This window comes from Pseudophryne corroboree, chromosome 1 (genome assembly GCF_028390025.1).
Source record: "Pseudophryne corroboree isolate aPseCor3 chromosome 1, aPseCor3.hap2, whole genome shotgun sequence".
In the NCBI taxonomy this organism is placed as follows: Eukaryota; Metazoa; Chordata; class Amphibia; order Anura; family Myobatrachidae; genus Pseudophryne; species Pseudophryne corroboree.
In genome coordinates, this window is record NC_086444.1 from 2,326,261 (window position 1) to 2,348,675 (window position 22,415).

Sequence of the window (22,415 nt, forward strand, 5' to 3'; positions counted from 1 at the left end):
CCTTGTACCAACATCGGGATCTGATCAGCTACACTCTGCAAGATGAACATATCAATTACAGGTTGAGTATCCCATATCCAAATATCCGAAATACGGAATATTCCGAAATACGGACTTTTTTGAGTGAGAGTGAGATAATGAAACCTTTGTTTTTTGATGGCTCAATGTACACAAACCTTGTTTAATACACAATGTTATAAAAAATATTGTATTAAATGACCTTCAGGCTGTGTGTATAAGGTGTATATGTAACATAAATGCATTCTGTGCTTAGATTTAGGTCCCATCGCCATGATATCTCATTATGGTATGCAATTATTCCAAAATACGGAAAAATCCCATATCCAAAATAGCTCTGGTCCCAAGCATTTTGGATAAGGGATACTCAACCTGTATCACATGTCACGATGTCCAGGAGGACTGTAACTATTACTGGTCACATGTCACAGTGTCCAGGAGACCTATAACTATTACTGGTCACATGCCACGGTGTCCAGGACGACTATAACTATTACTGGTCACATGTCACTGTGTCCAGGAGGACTGTAACTATTACTGGTCACATGCCACTGTGTCCAGGAGGACTATAACTATTACTGGTCACATGTCACGGTGTCCAGGAGGACTGTAACTATTACTGGTCACATGCCACAGTGTCCAGGAGACCTATAACTATTACTGGTCACATGTCACGGTGTCCAGGAGACCTATAACTATTACTGGTCACATGTCACGGTGTCCAGGAGACCTATAACTATTACTGATCACATGCCACTGTGTCCAGGAGACCTATAACTATTACTGGTCACATGCCACTGTGTCCAGGAGGACAATAACTATTACTGGTCACATGTCACGGTGTCCAGGAGGACTGTAACTATTACTGGTCACATGTCACGGTGTCCAGGAGGACTGTAACTATTACTGGTCACATGTCACGGTGTCCAGGAGGACTGTAACTATTACTGGTCACATGCCGCGGTGTCCAGGAGGACTATAACTATTACTGGTCACATCTCACGGTGTCCAGGAGGACTATAACTATTACTGGTCACATGTCACGGTGTCCAGGAGGACTGTAACTATTACTGGTCACATGTCACGGTGTCCAGGAGGACTGTAACTATTACTGGTCACATGCCGCGGTGTCCAGGAGGACTGTAACTATTACTGGTCACATGTCGCGGTGTCCAGGAGGACTAACTATTACTGGTCACATGCCACGGTGTCTAGGAGGACTGTAACTATTACTGGTCACATGCCACGGTGTCCAGGAGGACTGTAACTATTACTGGTCACATGCCACAGTGTCCAGGAGGACTGTAACTATTACTGGTCACATGCCACGGTGTCCAGGAGGACTGTAACCATTACTGGTCACATGCCACGGTGTCCAGGAGACCTATAACTATTACTGGTCACATGTCACGGTGTCCAGGAGGACTGTAACTATTACTGGTCACATGCCACGGTGTCCAGGAGACCTATAACTATTACTTGTCACATGCCACAGTGTCCAGGAGGACTGTAACTATTACTGGTCACATGCCACGGTGTCCAGGAGGACTGTAACCATTACTGGTCACATGCCACGGTGTCCAGGAGGACTGTAACTATTACTGGTCACATGTCACGGTGTCCAGGAGGACTGTAACTATTACTGGTCACATGCCACGGTGTCCAGGAGGACTGTAACTATTACTGGTCACATGTCACGGTGTCCAGGAGGACTGTAACTATTACTGGTCACATGTCACGGTGTCCAGGAGACCTATAACTATTATTGGTCACATGTCACGATGTCCAGGAGGACTGTAACTATTACTGGTCACATGCCGCGGTGTCCAGGAGGACTGTAACTATTACTGGTCACATGTCACGGTGTCCAGGACGACTGTAACTATTACTGGTCACATGTCACGGTGTCCAGGAGGACTGTAACTATTACTGGTCACATGACACAGTGTCCAGGAGGACTATAACTATTACTGGTCACATGTCACGGTGTCCAGGAGGACTATAACTATTACTCGTCACATGTCACGATGTCCAGGAGGACTATAACTGTTACTGGTCATATGCCACGGTGTCCAGGAGGACTGTAACTATTACTGGTCACATGCCACGGTGTCCAGGAGGACTATAACTGTTACTGGTCATATGCCACGGTGTCCAGGAGAACTATAACTATTACTTATCACGTCACGGTGTCCAGGAGGACTGTAACTATTACTGGTCACATGCCACGGTGTCCAGGAGGACTGTAACTATTACTGGTCACATGTCACGGTGTCCAGGAGGACTAACTATTACTGGTCACATGTCACAGTGTCCAGGAGGACTGTAACTATTACTGGTCACATGTCACGGTGTCCAGGAGGACTGTAACTATTACTGGTCACATGCCACGGTGTCCAGGAGGACTAACTATTACTGGTCACATGTCACGATGTCCAGAAGGACTGTAACTATTACTGGTCACATGTCACGGTGTCCAGGAGACCTATAACTATTACTGGTCACATGGCACAGTGTCCAGGAGGACTGTAACTATTACTGGTCACATGCCACAGTGTCCAGGAGGACTGTAACTATTACTGGTCACATGACACAGTGTCCAGGAGGACTATAACTATTACTGGTCACATGCCACGGTGTCCAGGAGGACTAAAACTGTTACTGGTCACATGCCACGGTGTCCAGGAGGACTAGAACTGTTACTGGTCATATGCCACGGTGTCCAGGAGGACTGTAACTATTACTGGTCACATGTCACGGTGTCCAGGAGGACTGTAACTATTACTGGTCACATGTCACGGTGTCCAGGAGGACTGTAACTATTACTGGTCACATGCCACTGTGTCCAGGTGGACTATAACTATTACTGGTCACATGTCACGGTGTCCAGGAGGACTGTAACTATTACTGGTCACATGTCACGGTGTCCAGGAGGACTGTAACTATTACTGGTCACATGTCACGGTGTCCAGGAGACCTATAACTACTACTGGTCACATGTCACGATGTCCAGGAGGACTGTAACTATTACTGGTCACATGCCGCGGTGTCCAGGAGGACTGTAACTATTACTGGTCACATGTCACGGTGTCCAGGAGGACTGTAACTATTACTGGTCACATGTCACGGTGTCCAGGAGGACTGTAACTATTACTGGTCACATGTCACGGTGTCCAGGAGGACTGTAACTATTACTGGTCACATGTCACGGTGTCCAGGAGGACTGTAACTATTACTGGTCACATGCCACGGTGTCCAGGAGGACTGTAACTATTACTGGTCACATGTCACGGTGTCCAGGAGGACTGTAACTATTACTGGTCACATGTCACGGTGTCCAGGAGGACTGTAACTATTACTGGTCACATGTCACGGTGTCCAGGAGACCTATAACTATTACTGGTCACATGTCACGATGTCCAGGAGGACTGTAACTATTACTGGTCACATGCCGCGGTGTCCAGGAGGACTGTAACTATTACTGGTCACATGCCGCGGTGTCCAGGAGGACTGTAACTATTACTGGTCACATGTCACGGTGTCCAGGAGGACTGTAACTATTACTGGTCACATGCCACGGTGTCCAGGAGGACTGTAACTATTACTGGTCACATGCCACGGTGTCTAGGAGGACTGTAACTATTACTGGTCACATGTCACGGTGTCCAGGAGGACTGTAACTGTTACTGGTCACATGTCACGATGTCCAGGAGGACTGTAACTATTACTGGTCACATGTCACGGTGTCCAGGAGGACTGTAACTATTACTGGTCACATGCCACGGTGTTTAGGAGGACTGTAACTATTACTGGTCACATGCCACAGTGTCCAGGAGGACTGTAACTATTACTGGTCACATGCCACGGTGTCCAGGAGGACTGTAACCATTACTGGTCACATGCCACGGTGTCCAGGAGACCTATAACTATTACTGGTCACATGTCACGATGTCCAGGAGGACTGTAACTATTACTGGTCACATGCCGCGGTGTCCAGGAGGACTGTAACTATTACTGGTCACATGTCACGGTGTCCAGGAGGACTGTAACTATTACTGGTCACATGACACAGTGTCCAGGAGGACTGTAACTATTACTGGTCACATGTCACGGTGTCCAGGAGACCTATAACTATTACTGGTCACATGTCACGATGTCCAGGAGGACTGTAACTATTACTGGTCACATGCCGCGGTGTCCAGGAGGACTGTAACTATTACTGGTCACATGCCGCGGTGTCCAGGAGGACTGTAACTATTACTGGTCACATGTCACGGTGTCCAGGAGGACTGTAACTATTACTGGTCACATGACACAGTGTCCAGGAGGACTGTAACTATTACTGGTCACATGTCACGGTGTCCAGGAGGACTGTAACTATTACTGGTCACATGCCACGGTGTCCAGGAGGACTGTAACTATTACTGGTCACATGTCACGGTATCCAGGAGGACTGTAACTATTACTGGTCACATGCCACGGTGTCCAGGAGGACTGTAACTATTATTGGTCACATGTCACAGTGTCCAGGAGGACTGTAACTATTACTGGTCACATGTCACGGTGTCCAGGAGACCTATAACTATTACTTATCACATGTCACGGTGTCCAGGAGGACTGTAACTATTACTGGTCACATGCCACGGTGTCCAGGAGGACTGTAACTATTACTGGTCACATGTCACGGTGTCCAGGAGGACTAACTATTACTGGTCACATGTCACAGTGTCCAGGAGGACTGTAACTATTACTGGTCACATGTCACGGTGTCCAGGAGGACTGTAACTATTACTGGTCACATGTCACGGTGTCCAGGAGGACTGTAACTATTACTGGTCACATGTCACGGTGTCCAGGAGGACTGTAACTATTACTGGTCACATGTCACGGTGTCCAGGAGGACTGTAACTATTACTGGTCACATGCCGCGGTGTCCAGGAGGACTGTAACTATTACTGGTCACATGCCACGGTGTCCAGGAGGACTGTAACTATTACTGGTCACATGTCACGATGTCCAGAAGGACTGTAACTATTACTGGTCACATGTCACGGTGTCCAGGAGACCTATAACTATTACTGGTCACATGACACAGTGTCCAGGAGGACTGTAACTATTACTGGTCACATGCCACAGTGTCCAGGAGGACTGTAACTATTACTGGTCACATGACACAGTGTCCAGGAGGACTATAACTATTACTGGTCACATGTCACGGTGTCCAGGAGGACTATAACTGTTACTGGTCACATGCCACGGTGTCCAGGAGGACTATAACTGTTACTGGTCACATGCCACGGTGTCCAGGAGGACTGTAACTATTACTGGTCACATGTCACGGTGTCCAGGAGGACTGTAACTATTACTGGTCACATGCCGCGGTGTCCAGGAGACCTATAACTATTACTTATCACATGTCACGGTGTCCAGGAGGACTGTAACTATTACTGGTCACATGTCACGGTGTCCAGGAGGACTAACTATTACTGGTCACATGACACAGTGTCCAGGAGGACTGTAACTATTACTGGTCACATGCCGCGGTGTCCAGGAGACCTATAACTATTATTGGTCACATGTCACGGTGTCCAGGAGACCTATAACTACTACTGGTCACATGTCACGATGTCCAGAAGGACTGTAACTATTACTGGTCACATGCCACGGTGTCCAGGAGGACTGTAACTATTACTGGTCACATGCCGCGGTGTCCAGGAGGACTATAACTATTACTGGTCACATGTCACGGTGTCCAGGAGGACTATAACTATTACTGGTCACATGCCACGGTGTCCAGGAGGACTATAACTGTTACTGGTCACATGCCACGGTGTCCAGGAGGACTATAACTGTTACTGGTCACATGCCACGGTGTCCAGGAGGACTGTAACTATTACTGGTCACATGCCACGGTGTCCAGGAGGACTATAACTGTTACTGGTCATATGCCACGGTGTCCAGGAGACCTATAACTATTACTGGTCACATGCCACGGTGTCCAGGAGGACTGTAACTATTACTGGTCACATGTCACGATGTCCAGGAGGACTGTAACTATTACTGGTCACATGTCACGGTGTCCAGGAGGACTAACTATTACTGGTCACATGTCACAGTGTCCAGGAGGACTGTAACTATTACTGGTCACATGTCACGGTGTCCAGGAGGACTGTAACTATTACTGGTCACATGTCACGGTGTCCAGGAAACCTATAACTATTACTGGTCACATGTCACGGTGTCCAGGAGGACTATTACTGGTCACATGTCACAGTGTCCAGGAGGACTGTAACTATTACTGGTCACATGCCGCGGTGTCCAGGAGGACTATAACTATTACTGGTCACATGTCACAGTGTCCAGGAGGACTGTAACTATTACTGGTCACATGCCGCGGTGTCCAGGAGGACTATAACTATTACTGGTCACATGCCACGGTGTCCAGGAGGACTGTAACTATTACTGGTCACATGCCGCGGTGTCCAGGAGGACTATAACTATTACTGGTCACATGTCACGGTGTCCAGGAGGACTATAACTATTACTCGTCACATGCCACGGTGTCCAGGAGGACTGTAACTATTACTGGTCACATGTCACGGTGTCCAGGAGGACTATAACTATTACTGGTCACATGCCGCGGTGTCCAGTAGACCTATAACTATTACTGGTCACATGCCACGGTGTCCAGGACGACTATAACTATTACTGGTCACATGTCACGGTGTCCAGGAGGACTATAACTATTACTGGTCACATGTCACGGTGTCCAGGAGGACTGTAACTATTACTGGTCACATGCCGCGGTGTCCAGGAGGACTGTAACTATTACTGGTCACATGTCACGGTGTCCAGGAGGACTGTAACTATTACGGTCACATGTCACGGTGTCCAGGAGGACAGTAACTATTACTGGTCACATGTCACAGTGTCCAGGAGGACTATAACTATTACTGGTCACATGTCACGGTGTCCAGGAGGACTGTAACTATTACTGGTCACATGCCACAGTGTCCAGGAGGACTGTAACTATTACTGGTCACATGCCGCGGTGTCCAGGAGACCTATAACTATTATTGGTCACATGTCACGGTGTCCAGGAGGACTGTAACTATTACTGGTCACATGCCGCGGTGTCCAGGAGGACTGTAACTATTACTGGTCACATGTCACGGTGTCCAGGAGACCTATAACTATTATTGGTCACATGTCACGATGTCCAGGAGGTCTTTAACTATTACTGGTCAAATGTCATCGTGTCTAGGAGGACTATAACTATTACTGGTCACATGTCACGGTGTCCAGGAGGACTGTAACTATTACTGGTCACATGCCGCGGTGTCCAGGAGGACTGTAACTATTACTGGTCACATGCCACGGTGTCCAGGAGGACTGTAACTATTACTGGTCACATGTCACGGTGTCCAGGAGACCTATAACTATTACTGGTCACATGTCACGGTGTCCAGGAGGACTGTAACTATTACTGGTCACATGTCACGGTGTCCAGGACTATAACTATTACTGGTCACATGCCACAGTGTCCAGGAGGACTATAACTATTACTGGTCACATGTCACGGTGTCCAGGAGGACTGTAACTATTACTGGTCACATGCCGCGGTGTCCAGGAGGACTGTAACTATTACTGGTCACATGTCACGGTGTCCAGGAGACCTATAACTATTATTGGTCACATGTCACGATGTCCAGGAGGTCTTTAACTATTACTGGTCAAATGTCATCGTGTCTAGGAGGACTATAACTATTACTGGTCACATGTCACGGTGTCCAGGAGGACTGTAACTATTACTGGTCACATGCCGCGGTGTCCAGGAGGACTGTAACTATTACTGGTCACATGCCACGGTGTCCAGGAGGACTGTAACTATTACTGGTCACATGTCACGGTGTCCAGGAGACCTATAACTATTACTGGTCACATCTCACTGTGTCCAGGAGGACTATAACTATTACTGGTCACATGCCACGGTGTCCAGGAGGACTGTAACTATTACTGGTCACATGCCGCGGTGTCCAGGAGGACTATAACTATTACTGGTCACATGTCACGGTGTCCAGGAGGACTATAACTATTACTCGTCACATGCCACGGTGTCCAGGAGGACTGTAACTATTACTGGTCACATGTCACGGTGTCCAGGAGGACTATAACTATTACTGGTCACATGCCACAGTGTCCAGGAGGACTAACTATTACTGGTCACATGCCACGGTGTCCAGGAGGACTGTAACTATTACTGGTCACATGTCACGGTGTCCAGGAGGACTGTAACTATTACTGGTCACATGTCACGGTGTCCAGGAGGACTGTAACTATTACTGGTCACATGCCACAGTGTCCAGGAGGACTAACTATTACTGGTCACATGTCACGGTGTCCAGGAGGACTGTAACTATTACTGGTCACATGCCACAGTGTCCAGGAGGACTAACTATTACTGGTCACATGTCACCGTGTCCAGGAGGACTGTAATTATTACTGGTCACATGCCACGGTGTCCAGGAGGACTGTAACTATTACTGGTCACATGCCACGGTGTCCAGGAGGACTAACTATTACTGGTCACATGTCACGGTGTCCAGGAGACCTATAACTATTACTGGTCACATGTCACGGTGTCCAGGAGGACTGTAACTATTACTGGTCACATGCCACGGTGTCCAGGACGACTGTAACTATTACTGGTCACATGCCACGGTGTCCAGGAGGACTGTAACTATTACTGGTCACATGTCACGGTGTCCAGGACTATAACTATTACTGGTCACATGCCACAGTGTCCAGGAGGACTATAACTATTACTGGTCACATGTCACGGTGTCCAGGAGGACTGTAACTATTACTGGTCACATGCCGCGGTATCCAGGAGGACTATAACTATTACTGGTCACATCTCACGGTGTCCAGGAGGACTATAACTATTACTGGTCACATGCCACGGTGTCCAGGAGGACTGTAACTATTACTGGTCACATGCCGCGGTGTCCAGGAGGACTATAACTATTACTGGTCAAATGTCACGGTGTCCAGGAGGACTATAACTATTACTCGTCACATGCCACGGTGTCCAGGAGGACTGTAACTATTACTGGTCACATGTCACGGTGTCCAGGAGGACTGTAACTATTACTGGTCACATGAAACGGTGTCCAGGAGGACTATAACTATTACTGGTCACATGTCACGGTGTCCAGGAGGACTATAACTATTACTGGTCACATGTCACGGTGTCCAGGAGACCTATAACTATTACTGGTCACATGTCACGGTGTCCAGGAGGACTGTAACTATTACTGGTCACATGCCACGGTGTCCAGGAGGACTGTAACTATTAATGGTCACATGCCACAGTGTCCAGGAGGACTAACTATTACTGGTCACATGTCACGGTGTCCAGGAGGACTGTAAATATTACTGGTCACATGTCACGGTGTCCAGGAGGACTATAACTATTACTGGTCACATGTCACGGTGTCCAGGAGACCTATAACTATTACTGGTCACATGTCACGGTGTCCAGGAGGACTGTAACTATTACTGGTCACATGCCACAGTGTCCAGGAGGACTAACTATTACTGGTCACATGCCACGGTGTCCAGGAGGACTGTAACTATTACTGGTCACATGTCACGGTGTCCAGGAGGACTGTAACTATTACTGGTCACATGTCACGGTGTCCAGGAGGACTGTAACTATTACTGGTCACATGCCACAGTGTCCAGGAGGACTAACTATTACTGGTCACATGTCACGGTGTCCAGGAGGACTGTAACTATTACTGGTCACATGCCACAGTGTCCAGGAGGACTAACTATTACTGGTCACATGTCACGGTGTCCAGGAGGACTGTAACTATTACTGATCACATGTCACGGTGTCCAGGAGGACTGTAACTATTACTGGTCACATGCCACAGTGTCCAGGAGGACTAACTATTACTGGTCACGTCACAGTGTCCAGGAGGACTAACTATTACTGTTCACATGCCACAGTGTCCAGGAGGACTATAACTATTACTGGTCACATGCCACAGTGTCCAGGAGGACTAACTATTACTGGTCACATGCCACGGTGTCCAGGAGGACTGTAACTATTACTGGTCACATGTCACGGTGTCCAGGAGACCTATAACTATTACTGGTCACATGTCACGGTGTCCAGGAGGACTATAACTATTACTGGTCACATGCCGCGGTGTCCAGGAGGACTGTAACTATTACTGGTCACATGCCACAGTGTCCAGGAGGACTAACTATTACTGGTCACATGTCACAGTGTCCAGGAGGACTAACTATTACTGGTCACATGTCACGGTGTCCAGGAGGACTGTAACTATTACTGGTCACATGCCACAGTGTCCAGAAGGACTAACTATTACTGGTCACATGCCACAGTGTCCAGGAGGACTATAACTATTACTGGTCACATGCCACGGTGTCCAGGAGGACTGTAACTATTACTGGTTACATGCCACGGTGTCCAGGAGGACTATAACTATTACTGGTCACATGCCACGGTGTCCAGGAGGACTATAACTATTACTGGTCACATGCCACGGTGTCCAGGAGGACTGTAACTATTACTGGTTACATGCCACGGTGTCCAGGAGGACTGTAACTATTACTGGTTGCATGCCACGGTGTCCAGGAGGACTGTAACTATTAATGGTCACATGTGACGGTGTCCAGGAGGACTGTAACTATTACGGTCACATGTCACGGTGTCCAGGAGGACTATAACTATTACTGGTCACATGTCACGATGTCCAGGAGGACTATAACTATTAATGGTCACATGTGACGGTGTCCAGGAGGAGTGTAACTATTACGGTCACATGTCACGGTGTCCAGGAGGACTATAACTATTACTGGTCACATGCCACGGTGTCCAGGAGGACTGTAACTATTACTGGTTACATGCCACGGTGTCCAGGAGGACTGTAACTATTACTGGTCACATGTGACGGTGTCCAGGAGGACTATAACTATTACTGGTCACATGACACGGTGTCCAGGAGGACTGTAACTATTACTGGTCACATGTGACGGCGTCCAGGAGTACTATAACTATTACTGGTCACATGACACGGTGTCCAGGAGGACTATAACTATTACTGGTCACATGTCACGGCGTCCAGGAGGACTATAACTATTACTGAGGTGATATATGATGCACAGGATGAAACGCGTCAGTGGTCTGGAAGTACTCCACAGAGAAGATAACAGACGCTCGGTACAGAGAGGAGCAGGTAATCAGCTGGGATCTAATGATGCACAGGATGAAACGCGTCAGTGGTCTGGATGTACTCCACAGTCAGAGAGGATAACAGACGCTCGGTACAGAATGGAGCAAGTAATCAGCTGGGACCATATGATGCACAGGATGAAAAGCGTCAGAGGTCTGGATGTACTCCACAGAGAGGATAAGAGACGCTCGGTACAGAGTGGAGCAAGTAATCAGCTGGGACCATATGATGCACAGGATTAAACGCGTCAGTGGTCTGGATGTACTCCACAGTCAGAGAGGATAACAGACGCTCGGTACAGAATGGAGCAAGTAATCAGCTGGGACCATTTGATGCACGGGATGAAACGCGTCAATGGTCTGGATGTACTCCACAGTCAGAGAGGATAACAGACGCTCGGTACAGAGGGGAGCAGGTAATCAGCTGGGACCATATGATGCACAGGATGAAACGCGTCAGTGGCTCTTATCTTTCCCTACTGTGCTTAGTGCTTTTTCAACGTTTTTATTAATTTATATATTTCAAGTGTCTACTTGTTAATTAAACGTAATAATTATCTGACTCCCATCATTAGAAGGTTCCTGGGGATCAATGGTTCCGCATGTCCAAGATGGCCACAACGGCACTGAGCGGGTTATTCCTCTATGCTGCGGCACTGAACAGTGCAATTGCTGGCGAAACGCGCCAAATGTGGCCAATATGCACTGACGGTGCCGGGACAGTAATAACATACACATGTCACATACCTTGCAACTTTGCACCAGCTGTTGTTGGGCGGCTGGGTTCTTATTGGTAGATGATGCGTTCTGTGCTGCCGCAATGGTCTGCGTTGCGGAGGCTGCAGCTTGCTTAGCTGCTTGCTAGAAAAGAAAAATGGAAGAGGCTTTGAAACAGTGTTTCGCAATCTCTAGCTCCGTAACGTTAATTATAAATTATATATCACCCATGTCTCATGTACAGAAAAGACGCAACCTCATGTCAAACTACAGCACTCTCTAATTTTCCTCTACCTTTATCACCTCTCATCCTCTATTCAATGCTGTAGTAACTATAACCCACGCGTTTCACTCACCTCCAACTTGTGCACAAGCTTCTTCTTTATTGCATTCTGCGCAGCAGCGTTAGTGGCCATACGGAGGCCTTCCGCTGCTTCACGCAGCTTCTGCTGCTGCTCTTCACTGTCTGGATGAGCTGCGGCCCCCTGCAGGAAAAGGATCATTCGATAAGGTGATGCCCGCTGGAAAACGTATTCGCTGTAGTCGACACATGAAACTAAATGAGGGGAGTACCCACCTTAGCCGCCTCTACCATCCTAGCAGTGGCATCTGCAAGAAGTTTGGCAGCGCTCAAGAGTTTGCGCGAATTCTCCAGATCACTCTCCTGTTCTGCATCTGCCTTGATGGCGCCCACGAGGTCTGATGTTGCATGCGCCAGAATTCGCGCCTGACGAACCATTTCACCTGGACCGTAGAGAATGGTAGTGAGCATGACCCTGCAGAAAGAGCGCTGGGCATTGCAAACCGTCACTGTCTGTACCCGGGATTGCTAAAGTCACATTCCCTCCAATTACACCATTAGCCCCATAAGTGGCCTACAGACTCCCAGGCTTCCAGCAATCGAGGGGTGTAGTAACCCTTCCATTCCACGTCTGGGGGTCTCATGTGAAATACTGCAGAGGTCTCATTACCCTGTTACCTTCAGGTTCATGTAGTAAAAGGATCAGAATTTCCATAATATATGTCCTCAAAGAAATATTTATACTGGCGGGCGTGCGCTCAAACGTCAGGGGAAGGAGGCGGCTACACAGGAACCTTATATAACAACACATAGATTTATACTGGCCGGCGTGCGCTGAGACGTCAGGGGAAGGAGGCGGCTACACAGGAACCTTATATAATAACACATAGATTTATACTGGCCGGCGTGCGCTGAGACATCAGGGGAAGGAGGCGGCTACACAGGAACCTTATATAATAACACATAGATTTATACTGGCCGGCGTGCGCTGAGACGTCAGGGGAAGGAGGCGGCTACACAGGAACCTTATATAATAACACAGATTTATACTGGCCGGCGTGCGCTGAGACGTCAGGGGAAGGAGGCGGCTACACAGGAACCTTATATAATAACACATAGATTTACACTGGCCGGCGTGCGCTCAGATGTCAGGGGAAGGAGGCGGCTACACAGGAACCTTATATAATAACAGATTTATACTGGCCGGCGTGCGCTGAGACGTCAGGGGAAGGAGGCGGCTACACAGGAACCTTATATAATAACACATAGATTTATACTGGCCGGCGTGCGCTGAGACGTCAGGGGAAGGAGGCGGCTACACAGGAACCTTATATAATAACACATAGATTTATACTGGCCGGCGTGCGCTGAGACGTCAGGGGAAGGAGGCGGCTACACAGGAACCTTATATAATAACACAGATTTATACTGGCCGGCGTGCGCTGAGACGTCAGGGGAAGGAGGCGGCTACACAGGAACCTTATATAATAACACATAGATTTATACTGGCCGGCGTGCGCTCAGACGTCAGGGGAAGGAGGCGGCTACACAGGAACCTTATATAATAACACAGATTTATACTGGCCGGGTGCGCTGAGACGTCAGGGGAAGGAGGCGGTTACACAGGAACCTTATATAATAACACATAGATTTATACTGGCCGGCGTGCGCTGAGACGTCAGGGGAAGGAGGCGGCTACACAGGAACCTTATATAATAACACATAGATTTATACTGGCCGGCGTGCGCTGAGACATCAGGGGAAGGAGGCGGCTACACAGGAACCTTATATAATAACATAGATTTATACTGGCCGGCGTGCGCTGAGACGTCAGGGGAAGGAGGCGGATACACAGGAACCTTATATAATAACTCATAGATTTATACTGGCCGGCGTACGCTGAGACGTCAGGGGAAGGAGGAGGCTACACAGGAACCTTATATAATAACATATAGATTTATACTGGCCGGCGTGCGCTGAGACGTCAGGGGAAGGAGGCGGCTACACAGGAACCTTATATAATAACACAGATTTATACTGGCCGGCGTGCGCTGAGACGTCAGGGGAAGGAGGCGGCTACACAGGAACCTTATATAATAACACAGATTTATACTGGCCGGCGTGCGCTGAGACGTCAGGGGAAGGAGGCGGCTACACAGGAACCTTATATAATAACACATAGATTTATACTGGCCGGCGTGCGCTGAGACGTCAGGGGAAGGAGGCGGCTACACAGGAACCTTATATAATAACACATAGATTTATACTGGCCGGCGTGCGCTCAGACGTCAGGGGAAGGAGGCGGCTACACAGGAACCTTATATAATAACACATAGATTTATACTGGCCGGCGTGCGCTGAGACGTCAGGGGAAGGAGGCGGCTACACAGGAACCTTATATAATAACACAGATTTATACTGGCCGGCGTGCGCTGAGACGTCAGGGGAAGGAGGCGGCTACACAGGAACCTTATATAATAACACAGATTTATACTGGCCGGCGTGCGCTGAAACCTCAGGGGAAGGAGGCGGCTACACAGGAACCTTATATAATAACACAGATTTATACTGGCCGGCGTGCGCTCAGACGTCAGGGGAAGGAGGCGGCTACACAGGAACCTTATATAATAACACATAGATTTATACTGGCCGGCGTGCGCTGAGACGTCAGGGGAAGGAGGCGGCTACACAGGAACCTTATATAATAACACAGATTTATACTGGCCGGCGTGCGCTGAGACGTCAGGGGAAGGAGGCGGCTACACAGGAACCTTATATAATAACACATAGATTTACACTGGCCGGCGTGCGCTCAGATGTCAGGGGAAGGAGGCGGCTACACAGGAACCTTATATAATAACACAGATTTATACTGGCCGGCGTGCGCTGAGACGTCAGGGGAAGGAGGCGGCTACACAGGAACCTTATATAATAACACATAGATTTATACTGGCCGGCGTGCGCTGAGACGTCAGGGGAAGGAGGCGGCTACACAGGAACCTTATATAAATGTAAGCTGCCTGAGAATGTCTATATATTAGATGCAATGTGTTGGTGTATTCCTCGTCTACAGGACACGGATTCCCAGATGGAACCAGCGCTTATGATGGTTTTGCTGCCCCCGGGTGTAGGAGAGGACAGTCACCCGGTTGGTAAGTGCGTGACACCAGCATACATCTCACCACTAATGCATTCTAATGACATGTAAGTGAATATAAAACGCATGTGGGAGGGACGTACATAGCGCCATTGACATGACCGGTACAGTCACCCACAACACTGCGCCAATTCCAGTCTCTCCAAAACAATGTAACTCCCCACAACCCGCTACAGACATACCTGCATCACCCATGGAGCTGAAGATGTTCTCGGTCACGTTAAGGATGGTGTCCGTGGCCTGGTCATATCGGCCGGTAGGTGGTCCGCCAGAAGCATTCTGCTTGATATGCTGCAGCAGGTCATTGAGAGCCTGGGTGACCGCAGACGCTGCTACACCCACCGCTTTCAATAGTTCTGGGTCTCCAGTAGCCTCTTTAGATGATTCCACGCAGCCTTCCACGGACTTGGCTACCTGCTTCCCGGCCTCAAGGAGCTGCTCCTGGCAGACGGGAGAACTGATGGTCGGGGCGACCACCTGAGTGCAGGAAAGGAAGGATTATTGCATTATCTCACAGATGGCGGGAAAGGAAGGGTTATTGTATTATCTCACAGATGGCGGGAAAGGAAGGATTATTGCATTATCTCACAGATGGCGGGAAAGGAAGGATTATTGCATTATCTCACAGAAGGCGGGAAAGGAAGGATTATTGCATTATCTCACAGATGGCGGGAAAGGAAGGATTATTGCATTATCTCACAGATGGCGGGAAAGGAAGGGTTATTGCATTATCTCACAGATGGCAGGAAAGGAAGGATTATTGTATTATCTCACAGATGGCAGGAAAGGAAGGATTATTGTATTATCTCACAGATGGCAGGAAAGGAAGGATTATTGTATTATCTCACAGATGGCAGGAAAGGAAGGATTATTGTATTATCTCACAGATGGCAGGAAAGGAAGGATTATTGTATTATCTCACAGATGGCAGGAAAGGAAGGATTATTGCATTATCTCACAGATGGCGGGAAAGGAAGGATTATTGCATTATCTCACAGATGGCGGGAAAGGAAGGATTATTGTATTATCTCACAGATGGCGGGAAAGGAAGGATTATTGCATTATCTCACAGATGGCGGGAAAGGAAGGGTTATTGTATTATCTCACTGATGGCAGGAAAGGAAGGATTATTGTATTATCTCACTGATGGCAGGAAAGGAAGGATTATTGTATTATCTCACAGATGAAAGGAAGGATTATTGTATTATCTCACAGATGGCAGGAAAGGAAGGATTATTGTATTATCTCACAGATGGCAGGAAAGGAAGGATTATTGTATTATCTCACAGATGGCAGGAAAGGAAGGATTATTGCATTATCTCACAGATGGCAGGAAAGGAAGGATTATTGCATTATCTCACAGATGGCAGGAAAGGAAGGATTATTGCATTATCTCACAGATGGCGGGAAAGGAAGGATTATTGCATTATCTCACAGACGGCGGGAAAGGAAGGATTATTGCATTATCTCACAGACGGCGGGAAAGGAAGGATTATTGCATTATCTCACAGATGGCGGGAAAGGAAGGATTATTGTATTATCTCACAGATGGCGGGAAAGGAAGGATTATTGCATTATCTCACAGACGGCGGGAAAGGAAGGATTATTGCATTATCTCACAGACGGCGGGAAAGGAAGGATTATTGCATTATCTCACAGACGGCGGGAAAGGAAGGATTATTGTATTATCTCACAGATGGCGGGAAAGGAAGGATTATTGCATTATCTCACAGACGGCGGGAAAGGAAGGATTATTGCATTATCTCACAGACGGCGGGAAAGGAAGGATTATTGCATTATCTCACAGATGGCGGGAAAGGAAGGATTATTGTATATCTCACAGATGGCGGGAAAGGAAGGATTATTGTATTATCTCACAGACGGCGGGAAAGGAAGGATTATTGCATTATCTCACAGACGGTGGGAAAGGAAGGATTATTGCAATATCTCACAGATGGCGGGAAAGGAAGGATTATTGCATTATCTCACAGATGGCGGGAAAGGAAGGATTATTGCATTATCTCACAGGTGGCGGGAAAGGAAGGATTATTGCATTATCTCACAGATGGCGGGAAAGGAAGGATTATTGCATTATCTCACAGGTGGCGGGACTGCAGGCCTGGATGGAGGTCTCACCTTGGTGCACGCTACCAGCTGAGAAGTAGAGAGAGCACACTGGGTGGCAGCAGCTATGACCTGAGCCTGTTGCATGGAGTCATCGGTCCGCTCAGCCACATTCTTTGCCTTCAGAACAAGAGCTGCTGCTGCACTCGCTACAGCCTTGGCCAACTGCATCAGCATGTCCTACAAAGTGTACGGAGAAGATCAGATGTGACACAAGAAACAGACATGTAAAACGTGTCCTACAGAGACCGTGGGGACCTTACTTATTACCACAAGCATCGGACATGGAGGAATTCCAGTCACCAGCTCATCTGAGGTTCTCTTATCACAACCATTAGCCTACAACCAAAAACCACTCTACAAACGACTCAATACTAAACCCTCATGGGTCACCCAGAAAGTGACCTAAAACCAGTAGCATAAAACAAAGTACCCAGTTCTAAAGTGACACAGCACCCACTGCCTCAAGCTACCCAGTCACCAACACTAAAATAACTTAGAACCAGCACCCAACACTCAAACACAGAACCAGTACCCAATGCTTAGATAACATGAAACCAAACCAGAAACCAACGCTCAGATAACAAAGCCAAACCAGAACCGAACACTCAAGTAGCCTAGAACCAGAACCCAATGTTCAAGTAACCTAAACCCAGTCCCCAACACACAAGTAACAGAGCCAGTATCCAATGCTCAGATAACAAAACCAAAACAGAACCCAACGCTCACGTAGCCTAGAACCAGAACCCAACTCTCAAATAACAGAAACAGTAATTAATGCTCAAGTAACCTAACCCCAGTGCTCAACACTCATGTAACCTAACCCCAGTGCTCAACGCTTATGTAACCTAGAACCTGTACCCAATTGCTAATGTAACCTAGAACATGTACCCAACACTCATGTAACCTAGAACCTGTACCCAACGCTCATGTAACCTGTAACCTGTACCCAACGCTCATGTAACCTAGAACCTGTACCCAACGCTCATGTAACCTAGAACCTGTACCCAGTGCTCATGTAACCTAGAACATGTACCCAATGCTCATGTAACCTAGAACCTGTACCCAATGCTCATGAAACCTAGAACCTGTACCCAATTGCTAATGTAACCTAGAACCTGTACCCAATTGCTAATGTAACCTAGAACCTGTACCCAACGCTAATGTAACCTAGAACCTGTACCCAACGCTCATGTAACCTAGAACCTGTACCCAACGCTCATGTAACCTAGAACCTGTACCCAACACTCATGTAACCTGGAACCTGTACCCAATGCTCATGTAACCTAGAACCTGTACCCAACGCTCATGTAACCTGGAACCTGTACCCAACGCTCATGTAACCTGGAACCTGTACCCAACGCTCATGTAACCTAGAACCTGTACCCAACGCTAATGTAACCTAGAACCTGTACCCAACGCTCATGTAACCTAGAACCTGTACCCAACACTCATGTAACCTGGAACCTGTACCCAACGCTCATGTAACCTAGAACATGTACCCAGTGCTCATGTAACCTAGAACCTGTACCCAACACTCATGTAACCTAGAACCCAATACTCATGTAACCTAGAACCTGTACCCAATACTCAAGAGGTCCAGTGACAATTCTCAAATAAACAAGAACCAATGAACATCCAAGGACAATCAGACAGAAGTGACCTAGTAATTATCACCACAACACATTTCATGTCATCAAACTCACAAACACCTTCCAAATAAAATAGAGCACCAGAACCCTTGGACCCCTAAAAGCTCCAGAACACAGACCCACAACCCACGCGCACACAATCAGACCCACAACCCACGCGCACACAATCAGACCCACAACCCACGCGCACACAATCAGACCCACAACCCACGCGCGCACAATCAGACCCACAACCCACGCGCGCACAATCAGACCCACAACCCACGCGCACACAATCAGACCCGCAACCCACGCGCACACAATCAGACCCGCAACCCACGCGCACACAATCAGACCCGCAACCCACGCGCACACAATCAGACCCACAACCCACGCGCACACAATCAGACCCACAACCCACGCGCACACAATCAGACCCACAACCCACGCGCACACAATCAGACCCACAACCCACGCGCACACAATCAGACCCACAACCCACGCGCACACAATCAGACCCACAACCCACGCGCACACAATCAGACCCACAACCCACGCGCACACAATCAGACCCACAACCCACGCGCACACAATCAGACCCACAACCAGACCCACAACCCACGCGCACACAATCAGACCCACAACCCACGCGCACACAATCAGACCCACAACCCACGCGCACACAATCAGACCCGCAACCCACGCACACACAACCAGACCCGCAACCCACGCACACACAACCAAACCCGCAACCCACGCACACACAACCAGACCCGCAACCCACGCACACACAACCAGACCCACAACCCACGCGCACACAACCAGACCCACAACCCACGCGCACACAATCAGACCCACAACCCACGCGCACACAATCAGACCCACAACCCACGCGCACACAAACAGACCCCCAACCCACGCACACACAAACAGACCCGCAACCCACGCGCACACAAACAGACCCCCAACCCACGCACAACCAGACCCGCAACCCACGCACACACAACCAGACCCGCAACCCACGCACACACAACCAGACCCGCAACCCACGCACACACAACCAGACCCGCAACCCACGCACACACAATCAGACCCGCAACCCACGCACACACAACCAGACCCGCAACCCACGCACACACAACCAGACCCGCAACCCACACACACACAATCAGATCCGCAACCCACGCACACACAATCAGATCCGCAACCCACTCAAAACATACAAACCCACTACCAGCTCACAATCAGATCCACAACCCACTCAAAACATACAAACCCACAACCAGCTCACAATCAGATCCACTACCCACTCAAACAGCTGAACAACCAACTCACAAACAGACATACCCACAACCCACTCACAGATTGATCCAAAAATCTGTGCATAAGCAGATCCGCAACCCATTGGCAAACAGATCCGCAACCCACCGGCAAACAGATCCGCAACCCACCGGCAATCAGATCCGCAAACCCACCGGCAGCCAGATCCGCAAACCCACCGGCAAACAGATACGCAACCCACCGGCAAACAGATACGCAACCCACCGGCAAACAGATCCGCAAACCCACTCGCAAACAACCAGAGCCACGACCAATGCACAAACAAACCCACACACAATGAGAGCCACTACCCACGCACAATCAGATCACAAATTAGAAGCAGGACTGGCTCGGGCACCGCACAGATCAGTAAACGGCCGTATGTTACTCACCAGGAGAAGCAGCGACGACACAAAGTCTTATTATTTGAGATCCACCATATGTAGATGCCCCAACCCCCCATCCCCTCACAGAATCCACACGCGAGACACCTGAAGGATAGCAGTCTATGCAACATGAAGCCCTTTATTGGCTTTTAATGCCCATTTCTACATGCCTATAGCACGGACACAGACAATACGGTCCACAGTGACAAATCTCATGGTAGCTTTCTAAGGTTACAACAGCCAATTACTTACAAAGGTCCCGTTCTCAGCAAATTATACCCAGAACAATGATTTTAGTGACCCAGCGCAATCACTGCTCGTTATCCCTCACTGAATGAGTTACAGGATAATTATCCATTCAGCAACACAACATATAGTACTACAGATGTATCCTCTCACATCCTTGCTGCAGTCACGCTAAACAGCCCATGCCGTTTAGATCGCGCCATGCCCCAAGCATCTTTTTTTGCATTTTTTCCGCAAAAATGCAACTTAGACTCAGTGTAATGCTACAGGACACACAAGCAGCTTCTGCCGATTTAAATGATATGAGGCATGCCTATATTCTGTGTGTGTGTGTAATTGCAGCTGTATCTGCATCTGAAATACCACGTTACAGTGTTTTCCAGGAATACACTCTAGCAGAGCATTGTGTATGCAGATACAGTCACACACAGAATACAGGCATGCCGCATATCATTTTAATCAGCAGAAGCTGCTCATGTGTCCTATGACATTACTTTGCATCTAAGAGTTCATGGAACAAAATGCAGAAAAAGATGCTCAACGCTACAGTGATACGGCACGCACGAATTATGTGTAACATGACTTGTAGCGCACGGAGCAAACACTGTTGAATATGTAAAAATGTGGCTGATGGTGATTCCTCTCTGCCATCACCAGGGGGTGTAGCGGGCGGTGTTCCAGGGGCAGGTTCTCCTCTGGCATCACCAGGGGGTGTAGTGGGCGGTGTTCCAGGGGCAGGTTCTCCTCTGGCATCACCAGGGGTAGCGGGCGATGTTCCAGGGGTAGGTTATTTTCTGGCATCACCATGGGGTGTAGCGGGTGGTGTTCCAGAGGCAGGTTCTCCTCTGGCATTATCAAGGGTGTAGTGGGCGGTGTTCCAGGGGCAGGTTCTCCTCTGGCATCACTAGGGGGTATAGCGGGCGGTGTTTCAGGGACAGGTTCTTCTCTGGCATCACCAAGGGTGTAGTGGGCAGTGTTCCAGGGGCAGGTTCTCCTCTGGCATCACTAAGGGGTGTAGCGGGCGGTGTTTCAGAGGCAGGTTTTCCTCTGGCATCACCAAGGGTGTAGTGGGCGGTGTTCCAGGGGCAGGTTCTCCTCTGGCATCCCTAGGGGGTGTAGCGGGCGGTGTTTCAGGGGCAGGTTCTTCTCTGGCATCACCAGGTGGTGTAGCAGGCGGTGTTCCAGGAGTAGGTTATTTTCTGGCATCACCATGGGGTGTAGCGGGCGGTGTTCCAGGGGTAGGTTA

At 48.7% G+C, this 22,415-nt stretch overlaps 1 protein-coding gene across 2 annotated transcripts in view; it reads right to left on the reverse strand.

Moving 5' to 3' along the window:
• Nucleotides 1–22,415, reverse strand: part of TLN1 (talin 1) — a 367,391-nt gene that overhangs the window by 153,400 nt on the left and 191,576 nt on the right. For both annotated transcript variants that reach the window (XM_063957473.1, XM_063957472.1), the window contains 6 exons: nt 17,599–17,766; nt 15,645–15,939; nt 12,582–12,748; nt 12,361–12,489; nt 12,035–12,148; nt 1–35 (listed from right to left, as the gene is read on the reverse strand). The exon at nt 1–35 is cut by the window's left edge and continues 79 nt beyond it. In XM_063957473.1, the coding sequence (XP_063813543.1) occupies nt 1–35; nt 12,035–12,148; nt 12,361–12,489; nt 12,582–12,748; nt 15,645–15,939; nt 17,599–17,766 (908 nt within the window). The remainder of the gene's footprint in view (nt 36–12,034; nt 12,149–12,360; nt 12,490–12,581; nt 12,749–15,644; nt 15,940–17,598; nt 17,767–22,415) is intronic.